At 49.1% G+C, this 23,318-nt stretch overlaps 2 protein-coding genes and 1 long non-coding RNA gene across 4 annotated transcripts; all 3 read left to right on the forward strand.

The window, feature by feature from the left end:
* The first annotated feature begins 1,236 nt into the window (after positions 1 to 1,236).
* LOC146753548 (obscurin-like protein 1) lies at positions 1,237 to 3,369 on the forward strand. The gene is made up of 3 exons (XM_085529246.1): positions 1,237 to 2,657; positions 3,057 to 3,323; positions 3,359 to 3,369. The coding sequence occupies exons 1-3, from the start codon at positions 2,447 to 2,449 to the stop codon at positions 3,367 to 3,369; spliced, it is 489 nt and encodes a 162-aa protein (XP_085385372.1). The 5' UTR covers positions 1,237 to 2,446.
* A 2,471-nt stretch (positions 3,370 to 5,840) lies between these two features.
* LOC146753549 (uncharacterized) lies at positions 5,841 to 14,522 on the forward strand. 2 transcript variants are annotated; one of them, XR_014940035.1, is made up of 5 exons: positions 6,762 to 7,142; positions 8,548 to 8,635; positions 10,420 to 10,558; positions 11,587 to 11,724; positions 12,789 to 14,522. It is a non-coding gene; the product is annotated as an uncharacterized LOC146753549 (long non-coding RNA). The 2 variants fall into 2 exon arrangements; XR_014940036.1 differs by lacking the exons at positions 6,762 to 7,142; positions 8,548 to 8,635 and adding an exon at positions 5,841 to 6,069.
* Positions 14,523 to 14,658: 136 nt separating this feature from the next.
* On the forward strand, positions 14,659 to 18,398 carry LOC146753550 (uncharacterized). The gene is made up of 4 exons (XM_085529247.1): positions 14,659 to 14,826; positions 15,228 to 15,668; positions 15,869 to 16,688; positions 18,298 to 18,398. The coding sequence occupies exons 1-4, from the start codon at positions 14,659 to 14,661 to the stop codon at positions 18,396 to 18,398; spliced, it is 1,530 nt and encodes a 509-aa protein (XP_085385373.1).
* The last annotated feature ends 4,920 nt before the right edge of the window (positions 18,399 to 23,318 follow it).

Here is a 23,318-nt window from a genome sequence, read left to right on the forward strand (position 1 = left end):
TTTGCAATGCCCTCATACTTCTTGAAAAGCTCTGCTGTTAAAGGCAGAACAATTCCTACAAGTGCCATGGCCCCACTGTTGTTCTAATTCTTGTTTCTTTGTTTTCCACACGCTGCTTTTCAAGCCTCCTTTTTCTTTACAGTCCAAGTGAGAATTGCACTGTGAAGTGTCTGAACCTTGTTGTGCCTCAACATAAAGAGAACAGCAGCAAAGCCTGACAGGTGACTGTGCTGACAGCTCTCGTAGCCAGTAACACGTAACTGTGCTAAATCCCTTGTGATGGCTTTGATTTCATTTTTGCCAGTGAAATCCTTGTAAAAGGAACTGCAGCAGTGTGATGAGCTAAGGTGAAGATGCTGGTTTTAGTAGTGCTCTAAGCTGAGTGGAAGGGCAATTGAATGAGGGTTATATGCTTTCTGTGGACAATAAGGTTGTGGTGCTGTTGGGGTGGGTCCAGAGGAGGGGCCACTGTGATGATCAGAGGGTTGGAGCAGCTCTCCTATGAGGAAAGGCTGGATTGTGGCTCTGGGCAGCCTGGTCTGGTGGTTGGCGACCCTGCACATAGCAGGGGGTTGGAACTGGATGATCTTTGAGATCCTTTTCAACTCAGGCCATTCTATGGCTGTACAGTTCCATACTGGAACAAAGATAAAATGCTAACTATGTAAAACATGGAGTCAAACCTGTGTGATTTGTCTACACCAGGAGGTGATTAGAAAACAATTTTTTAAGCTACGAAGCTGCTTGCATGAAAGGAAAAGAAAATAAAACTACAAGAAAAAGGGAAAACCTTTCTTCCTGAAAATAGGAAGAATAATGGACCTGACATGAAATTTGGGTGAAGCTGCCTGATTTTATGAAGCTATTCCCATTATTTTCTTGGTGCTGTGTTTCCCAAATGAGTGGTTTCTGGCTGTGCTGCAGCACCAGTCTGCATGTGAACATCAGCTCTATTCACCATCTGGGAAGATTAGGACTTCCCTTCTCCCACCAGCACCACTGAATTACAGTTACTCAGTGGTTAAACAAAGGAATCCTTAAAGAAGGGTTTACAGCTGTCGTGTTATCTGAAGTGCTTGGGGCATTCTGATGCTATTAAGCTCTATGTATTAACAAGTTCAAAAAGAAAAGGTCGGCATCTGATTGTTGTGCCAGTTTCTAAGTTATTTGGAAAGCTGTACCACCCAACCACTCCTTCTATTTGATGGAGGTGACAAAGCTCAGTTTAATTTCTGACTGCTGTTTAAATTCTGAAGCTGGAGCTGGTTCCTGGAGCAGAAAAAGCTCGGAAGCTGTCCCTCCTACAAGCAGGCACCTCTGAGCAAAATATGACATCTCAGTTTCTGATGGTAAGGTCAGGAGATCTGATTCCAGCGTCTCGCTTTCAGCTTCATGCTATGTTAGTGGGACCTTTGGCATCTAGCACTGACCAACAGCAACTGACAGGCTGGTAACAGTGCACCCCAAAGCAGTTATGTGTCTATTTATGTTATGAGGGAAAATTGTATCGCATTGAGATTTCCTATTTTTACTCTTTGCAGATCTAACTAGCTGCTGGAAGAATCCTGCACGCCATGTTCACACCATTTTCAATGAGCAGGATGAGTCTGTTGTTGGCATTTTAACACCATTTCCCAGGCAGGCAATATGTATGGAGTATTTGGCTCTCTCTACAGTTGTGAATGTTTGAGTATCTTCAACATGTGTCTCACTGCTTCCATTTCAGGCTGCCCAGAGAAGCTGTGGATGCCTGTCCTTGGTGTTGAAAACGAGGTTGGATGGGTGATGGGCAGCCTGAGCTGGTTAGTGGGCAGCCAGCCCATGGCAGGGTGTTTAGAACTTAATGATCTTGAAGGTTTCTTCCAACCCAAGCCCTCCCGTGATCCTATGATTCTGTGATTTCATTCAGGTTTATTAAGATGAGATGAGTTCTCCTAAATGCGCTGTTCTCCATATGATGATAATTGGAGTCTTAAATTATAATTGGATGACTTAAACCAGCCACCAAACTTTCTGATGGCCAAAATGAAATGAAATCAATCCTTTACTGTGTCAGTAGTCTGTAACTAGAGCCCATCAGGTAATTCCCAGCCTCCTGCCTGTATCAGTGGCTGCACACAGTGAAAAAGTCTGATGGGATTTTAACCTCTAAAATGTTCCAAAGCAACCAGAGGGTGAATATATTCACTATGCAAATACCTGCAGGAATAAGCTTGTCATGTATGTCCTCGGGTACCACAGTAGTTAATGGTGGGACTCAGTAGGTCATGCTGCAAGTTGAGTCTGCTGATCTTGAAGGTCTTTTCCAGCCTACATGACCTTATGCTAATATTTCTGTATTTATTTCTGCTCAGCTTCCAGAAAACCTCCCACCCAGCCCCCAACTGACCCCGTGGTGAAAAATAAAACAGAAACCTCAGTGACGCTGGCATGGTCCCCTCCAAAGATGCACCGCCCCATTCCAATCGATGGCTACATTGTGGAACCCAATAAACTAACTGGCTTCACCTGGGTGAGGTGCCACGAGTCTCATGTCCCCGTCCCAGAGTTCACGGTGAGCAATCTGTCTGAAGAGGCTGATGATCAGTTCCGAGTGTCTGCAGTCAATGCGCATGGACAGAGCCCGTCTCTGGAATTCCCAGGGAGCGTGCACCTTGGTAAGCACAAAAACCCCAATGGAAATGGGTCAGTGTGTGCTGAGCAGCTGTGTTGGCTCCCTAAAGATGTTTCCTCTGACTTTAAGGATAGTAGTGCATTAACACACCAAAGGCTTTCCTTTATTCCTAGTTATCCTACCTCCTATCAACCTCCAGCTACCACTAAAGTGATACGAGTTATGTTTCTGTGACAGAGACATGAATATCCTTATCTTTTGATATCTCACATGTGCAAGAGGCAGAACTTTCTGTAACAGATTTGAAGCATAGAAGTGCTTCTTCCAGCACTCATGCAAAGGGAGAAGTAGAAATGTCCCTATGATTTAATCTTCCATCTCTAAATGAGATACCAGACTTGCATCTAAAGAGCATTAAGACATCCATGTTGTTCTTCCTCAGGACCAGTCCTGGCTGTGAGATCCCCCCTAACAACTGGTGAAGCTGTACCTGGAGGGGATGCCATGTTTACTATTGACCTTACAACAACGTGTTGCGGCACTTGGTACCTCAGTGGTAAAGTCTTACAGGAAAGCGAGACCTGCATCATCAAGAGAACCCAAACTACTCACAGCCTAATCATAAAGAACGTCACCAAGAACGATGATGGAGCAGAAGTGAAATTTGTTGCCGAAAATGTTGATGTCAGCACCAAGATGAGAGTGAGAGGTATTTGCTTTGATCCTTCTCCTTTCCTCTTACAGTCAAGGCATAGTTGCTGTGATCTGCTGATTAGAACTGGGGCTGCAGGCATTCACTGACTGTACCAAGTACCTGAAATTGCATCCCATGGATTGACGTGAGTCCTGGTAATGACCTAAACATGATAGCACTGAGTGTAGGGTAAGCCAATCTACCCAGCTGCTTGGTATCTGAACCAGATTGCTTCATGCCAGCTGATGTATGTCAGCAGTTCACTGCTCTTGGCCAGTGCATTCAGTCAGCAGGTTTACCACAGCATCACCATAGAGCAGTACTTTCAGCTCCAGGTTCAGACAGCCTTTCTGATTGCACTGGAATAGTTTAGAAGTAGGGGAGCAATCATTCCAATAATATCTCTATGAATCAGCTTTGCATGACCAAATAGAACAAATAAACATTCATGATGGGAGGAGCTGTTTGTCACTGGGTGTAAACCTCTGCAGAAGCATGTTTAGAGCAGTCTTAATCAGTAGCAGGAGATATTTGGTTGATTTTTACTTAGTAAATCCGGAAGAAGAGCAAATGAAATATCTTGAATTGCTCAGCAGTGACACAATGCTGAGTGCAGGAACAGAAGGTGATACTTTTTCAGAGATGTTGCAGCAAACATTGACCACGTTAGCCTGATCTAAAGTGAAATAACGAGGCCTTTGCTCCTGACAGGTGCTGCAGTGAGATTTACCAATAAAAGCAAAGATGTAGAAAAGATCTCCGCTCGGCTGTGTGAGGAAGCCAAACTGCAGGCTGAGCTTTCAGACACAGGCGCTACTGTGGGGTGGATGAAGGATGGGAAGGAGCTCAAGGCCAGTGAAAAATATGAACTGCACATTGTGGGGAAGAAACACACCCTGAAAATTCACAGCGTCTCAATGGATGATGCTGTAAGTTGTCAGTGCATCTGTGAGGGGGATAAAATGCTCTATCAGCTTTCAGTGAAAGGTATGTGACAGTCTGGGCTGTCCTCTTCCTGCCCAGGGCCAGCAGACTGCATTCACCTGACTCCCCGACAGTCCAGCTGTTGTCAGACAGCATCTGGGGTGTTTTCAGTGGCTGTTTTGACTTGAACTGGCCAATCTGCTTTGTAGAGCCATTTTATTTCTGTGTTCAGTCCTGTGATTCGTCCCTAAGATATAGAGGAAATCAAGGGAAAGATAGGAAAAAGAGCATCCCAGCCTTCCTGCTCTTCTCTCAGGTTGGCCACGAGAGATGATGTCAACAGCTCTTTTGTAGCAGTGATCCCAAATGTAGAAGAGACCTGTGAAGAGTCACAGGGATGTTTCCTTAGCTGTCATTCCATGGTGGGCTTTTTCTTACACAGATGTAGAGAGAAACTGAACTTTCCCACGCAGGGAAAGTCTGTTTTGCTGCAGGGTGTAGGTCTGATCTCTGAGATCCACACGCTGGGCCTTGATTGCAATAAATGAGAGCCCTTTGTTTGCTCCAGTGGAAGACTTTCCATTTCTGCAGTACCCTCTGCAGATGACACAAATGCAAATGCACCTTCTTCCCAGCAACAATTGTGTTTTTTTTTTTACACTGAGTATGCATGAGGCTCTTCATCATATTCTGCTGGCTTGTCACCCTTGTTGATCCATGGAGAGACGAGAAAGCCCTAGAGTAGTGTATGCAGTTTGGCATTGGAGAGCTTACTTAATTGCTTCTTCTCAAAGAACAAACTCCAGAGAGGCATGGAGACAGCTCCAAAGAGAATTGAATAATGGGTATAAATTTAAGGAGAGCAGAACTTCCTGCCAAGGCTTGTCAGCTAGTCTTAATTTTGCTTTTCTTCTCTCTCTTTGTCACGATAGCATAATATTTCATACTGGCAGTTCTGCCCACAGAATTAACTGGCACAGGCTGCCCGGGGAGGTGGTGGGATCCCTGGAGGTGTTCAGGACCAGTTCTTGGGACCAGTGCTTTTTTACATGGTTATCAGTGACACCAATGATGCAATGGAGTGCACCCTCTGCTGTTTGCTGAGTGGTGCGGCTGATGCAGTGGAAGGAAGGGATGCCATTCAGAGGGAGCTCAACTGAGAGGTTGGCCTAGGTGAATCTCATGAGGTGGAACACAGCAAAGTGCAAGGTTTTGCACTTGGGCTGGAGGAATCCCAGGCATTTCTACAGCCTGGGAGGAGCAGTCCTTAAGAGAAGCCCCGCAGAGAAGGACCTGGGGGTCCTGGTGGATGAAAAACAGAACGTGAGCCATCAGCGTGCTCTTGCAGCTCAGAGAGCAAATGGTCCCCTGGGCTCCATCAGAAGAGGGGATGGCCAGCAGGGACAGGGAGGTGATTGATCTTCATGATCCTTGAGGTCCCTTCCAACCCGGGCCATTCTATGATTCTGTGATTACACTCGCTGTCAGAAATAACGGCAGCTATACAGAAGCTGGATATATTGTGGGACAGTTCTTGTAACCAGCTGATTTTAAGACCTCGCCAGAGCTGAGAGTCTTAATTGCATGTCAGAAGAAAGCTGGGAAAGTGGTTATTGCTCATTCTTTTTCATTTGCTGATTCTTTCTTTAGTGTTCCTTTTCCAAAGGAGATTCTGGTGATGGAAGCAGTTGAAGAAAGAACCAAAGCAGCTCTTGCGAAGAGTGCTTGAAGTCCCTGTGGAGAGAAGCAAAGAACTTGGGCTTCCTCTGGGATGCTCCCCACCATGTCTCAGGAAGGAGACAACTGCTGTTCCACTTTCTGCTCTGTGTGTGGAAAGGTATGTCTGGGTTTCTTCTGCTTGTTTTTTCTTTCTTTTTCTGGCTTTGAAGGAGAAGGGGTGGAGCAAAGGGAGACCCACTGGTCATTTGTTACCTCAAGAACAGGATGGATTTTACATTCACTGTGAAAAACCTGGGCTAGTAGCATGGACATGTTTCAGGCTGGACTCTTCTTTTGCTGCTTGGTTTCCTTTTGGCTACAGGGAGACAGCTGTCTAAAGGTGTGTTTTCAAACCCACTCTCCAAAACCATGTTTCACTGTTGCAGGTGGTTCAGTGTGCTCTTGCAGTGCAGAAGCTGTAGTTTGCTGTAGAATCTGAATGGTTTCTGTTCCTAGGGGAGGACTGGGAGGAGGTAGTGAGAAGAGAATTCAATGCCTGAGGTGTATCTTAGTGAGAAATGTTGGCATGAGGTGCTGAAAGTCTTGAGCTGTCAAAGGCCAGTGATGCTCAGACTCCTTAACCTGCTGGAGCAGGGTGGAAGCAAGGAGTGGGCACTGCCGTCCCACAAGCGGCACTTGGTTCTGGTCTGCCAGGTCTGTGCTGGCCTGGATTTCTTCTGAGAAGTTTGTTGGAGCTGCTTGGAGTAGTGAAGGGTGGGGAAGAAGTGCTGCTCAAGAGCTAAGGCTCGGCTTGATCATTTTGGATGGATTTAACCATGGTATCTGAAGACATAGTTTCCATCAGAATGATCCCAGCATTGTGCAAGTGTCTCAGCTGAAGCCCCTGAGCAGATGTGTGAGAGCACCCTCCTACTCCAGCTGAGCCATAGGAAAGCTGACTGTGCCCAGTAATTACAGCTTCTGCAGATTGAATGTGCTTCCAAGTGTTTTCCTTAGTGATCAATCATGTCCCAGCACTGTGATATTCCATCTCTGGCACAATCTGGAGCATCTCTGCAAACCTTGGGTGCTCATTCCCACCAGAGTTTCTTCCTTTCTCTCTTTAGAATCAGTGTGGTGCAGTTCCCTGTGTTTGTGAGCAGCAGCCAGCAGGCTGCAAGAGATCCAATGGCAGCTTTCAGCACACAGAGGGATGTGATGGGGACAGACTGTCCTTACCGCCATGCATAAGTGAGTTTTTACCGTCCTCTCTCAAGAAGTATGAAAGAATAGAGTTTGAATAATACTTGTGAGCAGGTGCTGTGCTGTAGGGCGTGTCAGGTAACCATTAATTTGGGGGTGCAGGAAGGAGCAGTGAAAGTGATGTATTAGTTTGTGTTTTGACTGTTGGAGTGCAGTTCCATTTCTGGAAGCAAAACTATGGGCTAAGATGGAAAACAGAAGGGAGAAGGCTGATACCTGGATAGTGGGCTGAGCTTTGGTGACTGCAGCCATTTGCAGTAGAAGTTTTGCTGTTTTGCACAGTGGGGTTCAGAATGGGAGCTGATGATGAATGGGAGCTGCTCGAGGGACAGACTTCCATGTACAAGTTGCAGTGCCTCAATGACTTTCTTGTAGCGAGGAGCCCAAAACTGAACATAAGACTTGAGGCGCAGCCTCCCCAGTGTTGAGTCCAAGGGGATGATTACCTCTCTGCTTCTGCTGGCCACACTATTTCTTATACAGGCCAGGATGCCGTTGGCCTTCTTGGCCACCTGGGCACACTGTTGGCTCATGTTCAGCTGAGCATCGACCAACAGCCCCAGGTCCATTTCCTCTGCACAGCCCTGCAGCCACTCAGCCCCAAGCCTATAGCGCTGCATGGGGTTATTGTGGCCAAAGTGCAGGACCTGGCATTTGGCCTCACTGAACCTCATCCCATTCACCTCAGCCCAGTGAGGTTGATCCAGCTTATCTAGATCCCTCTGAAGGGGCCTCCCTTCCCTCAGGGAGATTGACACCAGCTCCCAGACAAAAGACAAAAAGAGAAGAAAGCAGAAATGAAGAAGGCTTCTCTGAGAGCTGCCCCTGCACCTGCAGAGGTGAGTCCTTGTTATGGACAGACACAGCTCTTGTTGTCAGGGCCTCCATCTGTCAGACATGAATGAGGCTGTAAAATCCTGAGGGAAGTGGTGTCCTGGTTCTGTACTTGCTTTTTTCCTTTGCAGTTTTTGAAGTGTTGCACAAAATGAAGGAGAAATCTCTAAAGCAGTTGGTCGGGATGCTGGCATGGTGATGTTACTTAGTAATTAGTGCTATTATTTTGTAGTATGTTAATAGTTTGCTAATAAACAAAAAACAAGGGGGGGAGGAAGGCGTTCTGATAACAGAGGATGCTGAGAAGGCAGAAACACTGAATGCCTTCTTTGCTTCTGTCTTTAGTGAAAAGGCTCTCCCTCAGAAATCCCAGACCCTGGAGGTTAATGAGAGAGTCTGGACAATAGGAGATTTCTCTTTAGTCAGGGAAGAGGTGGTCTGTGATTGCCTAGGAAACATTAATGTCCATAAATACATGGGATGGGTGCATGGGGTGCATCCACGGGTGCTGAGAGAACTGGTGGAGGTCATTGCTGAGCCGCTCTCTGTAATCTTTCAGAGGTCTTGGAGAACTGGGGAGGTGCCTGAAGACTGGAGGATGACCAATGTCACTGCAGTCTTCAAAAAGGGCAAGAAGGAAGAGCCAGGTAATTATAGGCCAGTCAGCCTCACCTCTGTCCCAGGGAAGGTGATGGAACAGCTTGTGCTGGATGCCATCTCCAGAGAACTGGGTGATAAGGAGGTTATCAGGAGTAATCAGCATGGGTTCACCAAGGGGAGGTCGTGTTTGACCAACCTGGTGGCCTTTTATGAAGATGTCACTAGCTGGGTGGACGGGGCTAGAGTGGTAGATGTAGTCTACCTTGATTTCAGAAAGGTTTTTGATACTGTCCCCCATGACATCCTTATAACAAAGCTGAGGAAGTATGGGATAGATGAGTGGACAGTGAAGTGGGTCGTGAACTGTCTGACTGGCAGAGTGCAGAGGGTTGTCGTTTGCTGTGCTGAGAGGGGATTTGATCCAGGTTTATAAATACCTGAGGTGTGGGGGCCATAGTGGCACGGCTGGTCTCCTTTCAGTAGTGCGTGGGGACAGGACTAGGGGTAATGGGCTGAAACTTCTGCATAGGAAGTTCCACATGAATGTGCACTATAACTTCTTTATGGTGAGGGTGACGGAGCACTGGAACAGGTTGCCCAGGGAGGTGGTGGAGTCTCCTTCTCTGGAGATATTCAAGACCCGCCTGAACACCTACCTGTGCAACGTGGTGTAGGGAGCCTGCATTGGCAGGGGGGTTGGACTCAATGATCACTAGAGGTCCCTTCCAACCCCTACAATTCTGTGATTCTGTTGGAAGGTGGGAATGCAAGAGAGAATATTGCGAGCAAAAGCTGTGGAGCGAGATAAATGGCATGAGAAAGCAAAGCTGAGAACTAAGGAAAGCTCCAGAAGAGAAAACAAAGTCCAGTAGGGCATATTTAGACACAGGTGAAGCATCCATGAGTGCACTGAGGAGTACTAGGGTGCTCTGGAATGTCTCTTGGGCTCCCTACAGCACACATACTTGCTCTGGGGCATGTCTGGATGTCTGTAGAGCTAATTGTGGGGCCCTGAGAAACGTCTGGGGCACATTAGGGGGCACTGGCTTCCATGTGAGTGTTCCCAGGTTCCCAGAAGTCAACAGGGAAGCCTTTGGAGACCCCTTGGGAAGACTCAGTGGGGCCCTAGAGTGATGTAGCAGCTTGTGTTGGTTGCATCTGCTTGGCAGGGAAGCGATTTCCCTGGTGAGAGCTGAGTGACTGGAAGGTGATTTCCTTGGTTTAATTAATTTAATTACCTGGATTATAATTAAATAACACTGTTCAGCGTTCAATCAAGATTTCTTTTTTTTTCCAAAGTACTTCAGTTGTGCAGCTGTAGCAGCTTTGCTAAGATATATCGAGTTTATTCAAAATTCCAGTGATGCTCCTAAAGCACTTGAAGTGCATTTGAGGGGGGGAGTGACAAAACAGCTCTGAGAGACACATCATCAGATCAGAACATTGGAACGGTAACTAATAGCAGAGATTCTGATAAGAATATTGAAGTTTTCAAATTACCTTTTCTTAAAGTTGTATTTCACCAAGTTTCATCAATGTGCACACTGAAGAGCTGACTTGTTATCTTTCTTTTTATAAAAAATCATGTGTTACAATTGAGAGCAGAAGTTATAGGATGGAACATTCTCCAAGTAAAGTGCAAAAGAACAGACTCAGTGTTCTGTACAGCGTGGGCAGATCTTGAATTATTCCAGCAGTTAACTCCTGAATTTTTTTTCAGACTCTCAGTGGAGTTTTATACAGCGAGACTGTAGGGATCATTGCTTAGATTTCCTTCAAGTACCTATGGAATACCTGTACATTCTCTTAATTGAAACACTGTCTTTAACAGAATGAAATTTGAGAAATGAAATGTAATAACTCCAATGTGAGTGTATCATCTCACCAGTGGCCTGCTAAAAGCTGTGGAACAGATGCTGTGTCAGATCGTACTCAGAGAGTGGAAAATCTTCATCAAGCTCCCTTAACAGGTAGGTTGTTGCTGTTCCAAAGAAAGCAACTGCAAATTTTCATGCCAAAGCCCAAATCCAGCTATGTGGGAAACACACGGCCCCCATTACAGGGATGTGCTGCAAGTTTCAAAACCAGCCATAATATTGCACAAGAGAGATTTGGGTCTGGCTTTGCTAAATAGGAAGGTCAGTGCGGCTGTAAGATCTGATTGGTGAGGAAAGAACCCACTGCCTCCTAACCTGTTGCCTGCCAGAATCCAAGCTTGAGATGCTAGATGCCTTGGTTTGAAGGATAGTGGAGTAACGTGAGAGGGTCACGTTTTGCCATGTTGCTCCTCATAGAGGATCCTCCTTGGAGAAGGAGGAGTCATGCTTAATTGAATGGAGGTAGGACTGGGAATTGATTTCTCAGCAGCTGGAGATAAGACTTTCTGCAGTGCTTTTCTCTTTGGTAGAATCAGTTGCCTATAGACAAGTTGCTGTCTGCTTCTGTTCTGAAGCACTAATGGACCAAAGCATTGGGCTGCTCTGACAAAACATGCCTCAAACTGCTAGACACGAGCTGGACTGTAAATCCATAGTATGCTTTCTGTCACTTGGTCTCTTTAGTTGCTGACTCTATCTCTGGGGTCTTACTGACAGGCAGGACTGTGTTCAGGATGGCTTTTTGGTGCACACGCTGCAGACAGAGGCTGCACGGGCTGCTGCCTCTTCACACGGTGCCACTTCTGCACTGAAGGCATTTGCTGTTGGTCAGTTTGTTCACCTGACAGTGTCATCTAGCAGGTGCCCACAAATACTGTTGCCTTCAGTGTGTCGTATAATGCTTGATGAGATGTACTCCACTTCAGGAGGACGGCACTCGGTGGTTTGTAGGTGCAGTCAATGCCACGCCATTCCTAGTTCTACCTGAGTTGTGCACCATGTGCCCAGAACCAACCCAGTTATTCCGGTTGCATATAAAGCCCTGAAAAGCCATCAGTCACCAGTTTATTTGTTCTGCCCCAACATCTGTGCAGCCATTTAAAAACCCTTTTCTTTTGCAGGTCCCTTGCAGCCCGTCCTGGCAGCCTGCAGTAACGAGTCCTTTTTCCATCGCTGTGCCACCTTGCTTTGTTACTGCAGGCTGGACATTCAAAATACAGAGAAGCTCCTGTTGTACTGCAACACCTCTCTGATATAAGGTAATCCCTTCTTGCCATTATTCTGTTGGTTCTTGTAGAGATCAGTACACATGGGAACTTTTCTCTTTGTCCTTTGTCAAAAGCTCTGCTTTGCTGTTTGCTTGCTCCAGTGCAGACAATGCTGGACGTTCTTTGCTGGCAGTTACCTGTCTGTGACAAACATTTTCCTTGGTAAAGACCTCGGGACACTTAATGCTGCATGTGACAATGGACACCGGCCAACCTGACATTTTCCAGATAGATAACGAGTTACAGCCATGAGGCAGTCCAGGCTTTGGGGGGATTGTTAACCTTTAGAAAAGAGGTTTCCATTGCAGCCAATCCATCACCAGTATGCAACAGGGATCTTTACTGCGTCAGTGGAAGAGTGCTGCTGGCTTTCATGGGGGCGTTACTTAATGGGATTGTTTGGTTTCCCAAAGCAGACATACGAGCTCAGCCATTGTTTCCCTTATAGTTCCTTATTTCCAGAGCTCTGGGATTTGTTGGGATTTCTTAGGAACAAATCTGAACTCTGGGAAAGTGGTGTTTTCTTGTGAAATACCTTGGTTTGAATCACAGCTCTCATTGGAAGTAAACTAAAGTTAGCTCAGAAATCCAGATTGTTTGAAATAAAGAGGATCCTACAGCCAGTGCCGTGAATCTTTTTAACTGGGCTCTGAAAAACTCCTGGAAGTGAATTCTTTCTTGTTATCACTGGCTTTGTAGCAGCCGTTTTTACATTTGCCTCAATATCATTCTGGGTTTTCTGAGTGTGTCCCGTTCCTGAAATCTCACTTCTCCTTGGGGAAATCCCCTCACAACCTTTCCTGCAGATTCCACTATACAATGTCTCAATAGCACTTAGTCAAGTGAAAGTGCAGTACCTGATGATTTTTGCCAAGATTTTTCTGTCTGTATCTTGGGAACTTTCTGCCGGGAGACAGAATTACACCAAACTCCTGAAGTAATGCAAGTTTTTCCTCATAAAATAAGCCATTTTCTGTAAATTCTTTCCTGTGTTGCTGTAACTCTCCAATTTTCAGTGATCACATATCAACTGTTTTATGCAAAATCTTTTTCAGGAGCAATAAGGAGATGAATTGTTTCAGCTCCATGAACCGACTGCAGATCTGCAGAAGACGTCAGACCCAGTGAATTCTTCCATCTGTTCCAACCTGAGTTCCATCGTGTTTATAAATCTGGGAGCAGAGCAGAGTGGCACTCGTGCTGCCCCTGCAGACACAGCTCACTAGCAGCATCTGCCAAACACTGCCAACATCACTGCCCAAACTGCTGCACCACAGCTGGAGGTTACTGCCAGATATACATTGTTCGGAACACCAGAGCCAATACAAAACTTATTTTAATGTGAGTTTGGAATTTATTTCCCAATCAATCCCCATCTGGCCTCTAAGTTAAGATGGGGGAGGTGCCATCCCCAGCCCTGCACAGCAGCCTCCACAGCTCACACGGTGATCACCCATCCGCTGCACATGGTGTCGAGTGACGTCAGTGTTCATTCCCAGAACATAGTGCTTTTTAAAGTGCAATATGCAGGAAATCCTGGTTAGGAGAAGCATCCAGAATGTCAGAGGATGGTCCGAGTGGAACAGTTCAGATGTTTGCTCTATGATCTCTTGTCTTCAAGCTTCTTCTAGGAAGGCTGTAGCATTACGAACAGAAATACATTACCCTTTGATTACACTTTGCATGCCACATGCACTCTGTTAAGTTTTAACATATCAAGCACTAAGTGTTGTTGCAGTGCCATTTGCAATGCTTGTTGCACTTGTGAGTTTAATTCTTCAAAAGCATGTCTAGTCCAATTTGACAACATGTGGACTTGCCAGGTGGTGTTTTCAAAGATGACTTTATGTTTTGCCAGGACAATTTATAGAGCAAATATGTTCTCTAATATCGTAGAGATTCTCGGTCCAGCAGTCAGCTCTGAACTGAGCTGAACACTCGATTTGGGCAGCACTATCACTATACCACGCTACAACTCTGAACATTGCTCCAAGGCTAAATACAAATAGAATTTTCCATTTGAGCATCTCCAAGGCAATCCAAATGGTTCAGGATAAAGACTGATTTGGCCAGTTCAGGTATTGATATAGTCTATAGAAATTTCAGAGAACAGAGTGCGTAGGGCACCCCACCATATAAATTACAAGAGGGTGACCCCAGCACATTCACATCTCTTATCAAAACTTAGACACTTTCCAACAACCGTGTTCCCAATGGGCCTCCTGGACTGGTGTTACAATCAATGACTCCATGACACTACATCACGTTGCAAAGGGCTTTATGATGGGTTTCTTCTGTGACCACATCTAACTGATAGCAGATAGGTCCCTTGATTCAAATCCCAGTTTGTTAGGAAGTTGGAGATACCATGGATAGTTACACGTCAGTCATCATCAGGTGGATAAAAGCAAGGAATGAAGGTGTCAAAAGGAATGGTACCACAGTGCAGGGAGTGAGTGAGCCAGGACGACCTGTACAAACTGTGTTAACCCCAGTGTGAAGTTGAACCGATCTCAGGACTGACATCACCACCCACAGCCACCCAGAGATAATATTGTTAAGAAGCACGCAGGCCAAGCTCTGGGAAGCAATTACGGCAAAGCCAGCTGCCAAGGGTTAATGCTTATCAAGTGATTCCAGTGAAAGATCGGAGTCTGGATTGGTTGGGGAGGGAAGGATTTGTTGTTGTTGTTGTTTGTTTCCTTTCATCTTTGTGTGTGTTTCCATCTGTTTGGTTTTTAAATACTCCTTAGTTTCTTTAAAAAATAATTAAAACAATTCCAAATAAGCGTGGCACCATTGAACTTATAACTCCAGATGAGCTTGATAATACTGACAAATTCCGCCGCAAAAACACATCTACCTCTCACACGTGGAATCTATGAGCAGAATCTAGCACAGAAGGCCACTGCCCCGCCCTCCACTATGAGCTGGGCCAGAAGGCCTCACTGTCCAATAGCTGAAGGCCACTGCCCCGCCCTCCACTATGAGCTGGGCCAGCACACAGCACAGAAGGTGCTGGCGCAGCACACCCAAGGCATTCACTGTCTGCACACCCTTGCGACAGGGACGAGAGGCAGTGGGCGCTACGGGGTCAGGGGCAGCTGTCCTTGCAGACCCCACGAGTGAGAGCAGAGCGATTGTTGGTGGCCTTTGGCCAGAGCTTTTGGAGGCCGAAGGTCTCTTCAGCTTCAGATCTTGCCATGGCCGTGCTGCGAGGCAGTGCGGGACGGGGACAAGGCAAGTGCAGCCGGCCCTCTCCCCGCCGGGGCCCGGCACAGCCCCCAGCCTGCGCTGCACAGCAGGAGGAGAAGAGCTGGGAGCTGGAGGTGCTGCAGGCCCAGCTGGAGGGCGAGCGGCTCCACTGCCAGGAGCTGCAGCGCCGCTGGGCTGCCGAGAGATGTGAGCTGCAGGAGGCGGCAGAGCGGGAGCGGCAGCTGCTGGCCGACCAACTGCATTGTGCCTGGGAGAAGCAGCAGGCCCAGGAAGAGCAGCAGCTGAAGGAGTGGGAGCAGCGGCAGCGGGCGACGGTGACCCGGCAGCTGCTGCGCTGGAAGGAGGCCGAGCTGCGCGCCACAAAGGAGCTGCTGCAGCGGGAGTGCGATGCAGCCCTGTGCCAGGCTCGGGAGCTGCAGCAGCAGCTGGCCAAGGTGCTGAGGAACCCCCCCAGCCGCAGCGAGGCGGCCCATGCCCAGCTGCAGGACGTCCTCAGCAAGCTGCGCTGGGAGACGGATGGGGAGCAGCCCGCCTGCATCCGCCACCTCCAGCAGCAGCTGGAGCTGGAGAGGAGGCTCTTCAACCAGTACGTCGTGGGCAGCTTGGAAGACGAGCTCCGCAACGGAATGTCCTGCTCCCAGGACGGAGAAGGAGCTCTGCGCCGCCACTGTGCAGAGCAGGGCTCCAGTCGACCGGCCATGAAGGACGCTCACGTCCAGGTGAGATGACACACTGAGAGAGTGGGGATTGTTCAGCCTGGGGAGGGAGGGGAGGCTCCGCGGACACCACTGGAGGCACCTCTGGGCAACGTGAGCTAGTGGAAGCTGTCCCTGCCCTTGGCATGGGCTTGGAACGGGAGAGTCTTGAAGGCCCCTTCCTACACAGACCATTTTGTTATGGTATGATTTTCTGGTTCTAGGTGCCAGAGACAGCCAAGGAAGACCTGGGGCTCCCTGGAAGCCGGCCCTCACCCCGCCGGGGCCCGGCACAGCCCCCCGCCTGCCCTGCGCAGCGGGAGGAGAAGAGGCAGGAGCTGAAGGCACTGCAGGCCCAGCTGGAGGGTGAGCGGTTCCGCTCCCAGGAGCTGCAGCGCCGCTGCGCTGCTGAGAGACGTGAGCGGCAGGAGGTGGCAGAGCGGGAGCGGCAGCTGCTGGCCGACAAACTGCGCTCCAAGTGGGAGCGGGTGCGGGTGTCAAAGCTGCAGCGCCTGCGGGAGCAGAGCCTGAGGCAGTGGGAAGCAGAGATTCGCCAACTGCTGCGGGAGAAGGAGGCCCAGCTGCGCCAGATGACGGAGCTGCTGCAGAAGCGGCGCAACGACACCATCCGCCACGCATGGCATCTGCAGCGGCAGCTGGCGGAGGCGCTGCTGAGGAGCGGCAGCAGCAGAGCGGACCGCAGAATGCAGCAGCAAGTCCAGCGGCAGCTCTGCTGGAAGTCCCGTGGAGAGCAGGCCGTGGAGAGCAAGCGCCTCCAGTGTGAGCTGCAGGAGCAGAGAAGGCGCTTCCTGCACTACATCCTGGAGCACGTGGAGGGGCAGCCACCCGCCTCCTGCAGCGGGGCCAGGGCCTGCCGTCGGGCTGTAGCAGAGGTGGGTGTTCAGGCTGCAGAGCAACAAGAGGCCCTGAGCAACCTGGAGAGGCAGTGCCAGGCCCTGAAGGCCCACAACCACCCTGAAGGCCCAGAAGCGTGCCAGAAGCTGCAGAGTGTCCAGCAGGCTGACGTCAAACTTGGAGCACTCGGCAAGCGTCTGGAGGAAAACTGCACACAGCTCCAGGAGATGGGGACAAAGCTGAGGCTGCACGGAAATCCCAAACGGGAATGCTCCAACCCCCAGGAAAAGCTGGGGGAGCCGAACGTTTGGACAGCGGCAGTCTGCATCATGCATTGTCGCAGACCATCACCACCAATACGAAGATTCATAGCTCGTCACAGCTACAATCCTTTTGAGGGCCCGAATGAGGACCCAGAAAACGAGCTTCCACTGACAGCTGGACAATACGTTTACATCTGTGGAGACATGGATGAGGATGGCTGGTTTCTGGGAGAGCTGACGGACGGCACAAGAGGACTGGTCCCTTCCAATCTGGTGGAAGAAGTTTCAGATGATGAGCTGGATACCACCGTGCCTCCAGGGCTTCGTGATCTCCTGCTGGATACCGATGACGAAGAGAGACCAGGCAGCAGGAGAGGGGCAGAAAGTGATGGTGATGAAGCGTGCCAGAAGCTGCAGAGTGTCCAGCAGGCTGACATCAAACTTGGAGCACTCGGCAAGCGTCTGGAGGAAAACTGCACACAGCTCCAGGAGATGGGGACAAAGCTGAGGCCGCACGGAAATCCCAAACGGGAATGCTCCAACCCCCAGGAAAAGCTGGGGGAGCCGAACGTTTGGACAGCGGCAGTCTGCATCATGCATTGTCGCAGACCATCACCACCAATACGAAGATTCATAGCTCGTCACAGCTACAATCCTTTTGAGGGCCCGAATGAGGACCCAGAAAACGAGCTTCCACTGACAGCTGGACAATACGTTTACATCTGTGGAGACATGGATGAGGATGGCTGGTTTCTGGGAGAGCTGACAGACGGCACAAGAGGACTGGTCCCTTCCAATCTGGTGGAAGAAGTTTCAGATGATGAGCTGGATACCACCGTGCCTCCAGGGCTTCGTGATCTCCTGCTGGATACCGATGACGAAGAGAGACCAGGCAGCAGGAGAGGGGCAGAAAGTGATGGTGATGAAGCGTGCCAGAAGCTGCAGAGTGTCCAGCAGGCTGACATCAAACTTGGAGCACTCGGCAAGCGTCTGGAGGAAAACTGCACACAGCTCCAGGAGATGGGGACAAAGCTGAGGCCGCACGGAAATCCCAAACGGGAATGCTCCAACCCCCAGGAAAAGCTGGGGGAGCCGAACGTTTGGACAGCGGCAGTCTGCATCATGCATTGTCGCAGACCATCACCACCAATACGAAGATTCATAGCTCGTCACAGCTACAATCCTTTTGAGGGCCCGAATGAGGACCCAGAAAACGAGCTTCCACTGACAGCTGGACAATATGTTTACATCTGTGGAGACATGGATGAGGATGGCTGGTTTCTGGGAGAGCTGACAGACGGCACAAGAGGACTGGTTCCTTCCAATCTGGTGGAAGAAGTTTCAGATGATGAGCTGGATACCACCGTGCCTCCAGGGCTTCGTGATCTCCTGCTGGATACCGATGACGAAGAGTGACCAGGCAGCAGGAGAGGGGCAGAAAGTGATGGTCACCATCCAGAAATCTGTGCCTGTGTGTTGGCTTAGCCTGGGGGACACCGAAATTCCTCTCCATAAGACATCAACATCTTATCAAGATTCCACCTTTCTGGATGAAGGCTACCTCCTGCTCCACTTGATGTTCAAGTGGAGTGTGGTCCATCAGCAGCAAGACCTTAAAAATTCATCCCTTGTATGACTGAGGATTTATTACATTGGACTGGATTAAAAAAAAAAAAAAACAAAAAAATTCACAAAATACACCAAAACAACAACAACAAATATTATATATTATATAATATATATATAGTATATAATTATGTACTATATACTATATATATATTATGTATAATATATAAATATTATATATTATATAATATATATATAGTATATAATTATGTACTATATACTATATATATATTATGTATAATATATAATATATATTATATATATTATAATATTCTAAAAAAAATAAAAACAACCAAACCCAAAAAGTGTGTCCAGTCTTCTTGGTTTTTGGCAATCCGCTTTTGTAAAGGTACAAGGAAAGGAGGAGGCTGAGGAAAGCCTCCAAAGTCTTTCTCAAGCGCTCTACCTTCAAGTATTAAAATCGAGAGAGAAAGGAATCATCACTGCTTGCCTCTGTTCTTTGAGACACCTGAAGTACCTTGGAAGGCCACACTGCCTGAGCCCTACAGACAGTCTGTCCCAAAGCAGCTGTTTGATCATTTCCATTGGTTGACAATGCATAGCGCTTGCATTGTCTGCAGGCACAGACTCAGATGCACAACCACATCCTTATCTGTAGGTCCGTACATCCTTTATGTACATGCTCATGCTCCCCCTTGACATTTTCTCTCTGAGTGTGAGTGTCAGAAGACATTAATGTGCTCTGGACTCTGTGGGAAGAGGGTGTGCAAGGACGCGGTGGTAAGTGTGTGTGGCTGTCAGGTGAGTTCCCGGACGATTGGAGGAAGGGTCACGTCACTTCCATTTACAGGAAGGGGAGCAGGGAGGACCCAGGTAACTACAGGCCGGTGAGTCTCACCTCCGTGCCTGGGAAGATTATGGAACAGATCCTCCTGGACAACAGGCTCGATCACATAAAGAACGAGCACGTAATCCTAGACAGCCAGCACGGCTTCACCAGGGGAAGGTCATGCTTAACTAATCTTGTGGCCTTCTATGATGGAGTGATGGCGTTGGTGGACGAAGGGAAGGCGACCGATGTCATTTACCTGGACCTGAGCAAGGCCTTTGACATGGTCCCCCATCTCATCCTCATCTCCAAATTGGAGGGAAGTGGAATTGATGGGTGGACAACTAGATGGATAAGCAATTGGTTGAAAGGCCGCAGACAGAGGGTGGTGGTCAATGGCTCTATGTCCAGGTGGAGGCTGGTAACGAGCAGTGTCCCTCAAGGGTCTGTCTTGGGACCGGTGCTCTTTAACATCTTTAATGACATCGATGAGGGAATGGAGTGCACCCTCAGCAAGTTTGCTGATGACACCAAGCTGAGTGGTGCAGTCGATTCGGTGGAGGGAACGGATGCCATTCAGAGGGACCTTGACAGGCTGGAAAGCTGGGCTCGGGTGAACCTAATGAGGTTCAACACGGAAAAGTGCAAGGTTTTGCACTTGGGCCGGAAGAACCCCAGGCACCTGTACAGGCTGGGAGGAGTTGTCCTTGAGAGCAGCTCGGCTGAAAAAGACCTAGGGGTCCTGATAGATGAGAAACTTAACATGAGCCAGCAGTGCGCTCTGGCAGCCCGGAAAGCAAATGGGATCCTGGGCTCCATCAGGAGAGGGGTGGTCAGCAGGTAAAGGGAGTTGATTGTCCCTCTCTACTCTGCTCTTGTGAGGCCCCATCTGGAGTACTGTGTCCAGGTGTGGAGCCCTCAGTACAAGAATGACATGGAGATTTTGGAATGGGTCCAGAGGAGGGCCACGAAGATGATCAGGGGGCTGGAGCACCTCCCCTATGAGGACAGGCTGAGGGAGTTGGGCTTGTTCAGCCTAGAGAAGAGAAGGTTGCGGGGTGACCTCATTGCAGCCTTTCAGTACCTGAAGGGAACTTACTCCTAGGAGGGGAGTAAACTCTTTGAAAGGGCTGATAATAGCAGGACTAGGGGAAATGGTTTTAAGTTAAAAGAGGGAAGATTTAGGTTGGATGTTAGGAGGAAGTTCTTCACTAGGAGAGTGGTTAGGCCCTGGAACAGGCTGCCCAGGGAGGTTGTGGATGCCCTGTCCTTGGAGGTGTTAAAGACCAGGTTGGACGGGGCCCTGGGCAACCTGATCTAGTAAAGGTGTATGTTTGGTGGCCCTGCTAGGCAGGGGCGTTGGAACTACATGATCCTTGAGGTCCCTTCCAACCCGGGTCATTCTGTGATTCTGTGATTCCGTGTGTGTGTGTGTGTGTGTGTGTGTGTGCAGGGATGGGGTGGTGTCCATTGTCACGAGCACAGAGGTGTGCAAAGCGGTGGGCGATTGCTCCGTTGAAGCAAGAAGCAAGCGTGCCAGTGCTCCAGTTGTAAGGAAGTGCATTGCTGGAACAGGGCAGAGCTGAGCCTGCAACTGCAGCCTCCTTTGCACAGCCCAGCTGTCAGAGGGTGAGACAGTTGTGCTTCCTGAGCAGCTCAGGGACGTTGTGGCCAGAAGCAGCCGAGTCCAAAGTTCCTGGTGTGAAGTGCTCCGAACATCGGGCTCTCTGGGCGAGCTCCCGGCTGACAGCACTGCTCCCCTCTGCCCTCGCCTGGGCCTGCTGGGAGCTGCAGGAACTACCACTCCCAGGATGCTGTGCGGCAGCCCCGGGCGCCGCCATGACAGTGGTGTGTGCAGTGCTGTGCAGGGCTGGGCCTGTGGGCTCAGGGCACCGGGTGCTCCTTCCCTGAGGCTGCCAGGAGGTAAGGCACCGTGAGGGTGGTTTGGGGGAGAGCAAAAGACGTAGAGAGGACGTAGGTGGGACATGGAGGTGAGATAGATGGGGCATGAACTGGATCTAGAGAGAGGGGTGAGAAGGCAAGGTGGATATCCGACAGGTGGGGACAGGGGCCTGTACAGGTCAAGGGCCAAGTCCAGCTCTGCAAGCACAGCAACATGTCGGGGACGCCGGGCTGCGGCTGGGGATGGAGCAGAGCAAGATGGAGAAAGGGGGGAACATTCAGGGAGCGAAGAAATCTCCAAGTGGGGCTTTCTCCATAGCTCAGCCTGCAGCGCAGCCACACGACCTAGGCAGGCCTCAGACTGGGATCCTGCTGCTGGGTGCTGCAGGGTGCAGCCTGGCTCAGTCCTCTCTGCACCTGGGGACTGATGGCTGTGTCTGGGATGGCAGTGAGCCTCCTCCACTCCAGGCTGAGCCACTCAGCTCTCCCTTAATTAGAATTGCCATCCATCCCCCTTTCTCATCCCTCCATTCCCACGCAGAACTGACTGAGGAGGGGAGGGATGGGTCCAATGGTGGTGGCAGATCTGGGACACTGCCCTTTCTGCTGCCCTGAAGCCACATTGCCCTGAAGGTGGGCCTGGGGGCCTGGGGAGGTGGGCTTTGGAACTGAAGGAACGGCCGCAGGCAGGCAGGCAGAAATATGGCAAAGACATTTAATCATGGAACGTAGCAAACAGTCAAGAAATGACAGTATTCCCACCCAACCATTTCCCACCCTAACAATCCTTTCTGATCCCACCCCCTCCAACTCCCACCCCCAATCAACTTCCCTTGAGCGGTGTTTGTTTTCCCCTCTTTCCCTTCCCTCTCCACAGAGCATTTCAAGGCAGTGGAGCTCAGGTAGGCTCTCTTGGTTTCCCTTCTGAATTCTGCTAGGTTGCATTGCTTGGTAGCTCTCAGAAGCTGTCAGTGGCCACAGACTAGAAAAGTGCAATTGGTCTCAGTTCACACAGCTGGCTGGTTTGTCTCTGGCTAATCCTGAACTGCCTCAAGCGACTGCTTTGGGGCTCTACAGAACAGCAACTCCAGAGATCTCTTTCTATGACTAAGTTTTTGAAAGAGCAATTTGCTGTGTTAATTATCCATCATTTTTGTGCAGTCTGTTTTGTCAGACTTGTCTTTAGCTTCCAAGTTGTATGTGAAGACTTGTTTGCACTGTAATGCACAATGTACTAAAAACTGAGAGATGAAAATGTGAAGAGTTTTTCCAGCTTTGATTTCATGTCTGGAATTTTGGAACCCACTACTTGCAGTTGTTAATCTGTCCAAACTGGTCTGGTTTGCAATGCCCTCATCCTTCTTGAATCGCTCTGCTGTTAAAGGCAGAACAATTCCTACAAGTGCCATGGCCCCACTGTTGTTCTAATTCTTGTTTCTTTGTTTTCCACACGCTGCTTTTCAAGCCTCCTTTTTCTTTACAGTCCAAGTGAGAATTGCACTGTGAGGTGTCTGAACCTTGTTGTGCCTCTACATAAAGAGAACAGCAGCAAAGCCTGACAGGTGACTGTGCTGACAGCTCTCGTAGCCAGTAACACGTAACTGTGCTAAATCCCTTTTGAGAGCTTTGATTTTATTTTTGCCAGTGAAATCCTTGTAAAAGGAACTGCAGCAGTGTGATGAGCTAAGGTGAAGATGCTGGTTTTAGTAGTGCTCTAAGCTGAGTGGAAGGGCAATTGAATGAGGGTTATATGCTTTCTGTGGACAATAAGTTTTTGGAGCTGTTGGGGTGGGTCCAGAGGAGGGCCACTGTGATGATCAGAGGGCTGGAGCAGCTCTCCTATGAGGAAAGGTGGAGGGATATGGGCTTCTTTAGCCTGGAGAAGAGAAGGCTGCAGGGAGACCTCATTGTGGCCTTTCAGTACTTGAAGGGAGCATATAAACAGGAGGGGGAATGGCTGTTTATGAGGGAGGACAGTGATAGGACAAGGGGTAATGGTTTTAAACTGAGACAGGGGAGGTTTAAGTTGGATCTTAGGAAGATGTTTTTCATCCAGAGGGTGATGACGCACTGGAACAGGTTGCCCAAGGAGGCTGTGGATGCCCCATCCCTGCAGGCATTCAGGGCCAGGCTGGATGTGGCTCTGGGCAGCCAGTTCTGGTGGTTGGCGACCCTGCACATCGCAGGGGGTTGGAACTGGATGATCTTTGAGATCCTTTTCAACTCAGGCCATTCTAT

This window comes from Coturnix japonica, chromosome Z (genome assembly GCF_054131305.1).
Source record: "Coturnix japonica strain WE chromosome Z, WE-NBRP24, whole genome shotgun sequence".
Taxonomy (NCBI): Eukaryota; Metazoa; Chordata; class Aves; order Galliformes; family Phasianidae; genus Coturnix; species Coturnix japonica.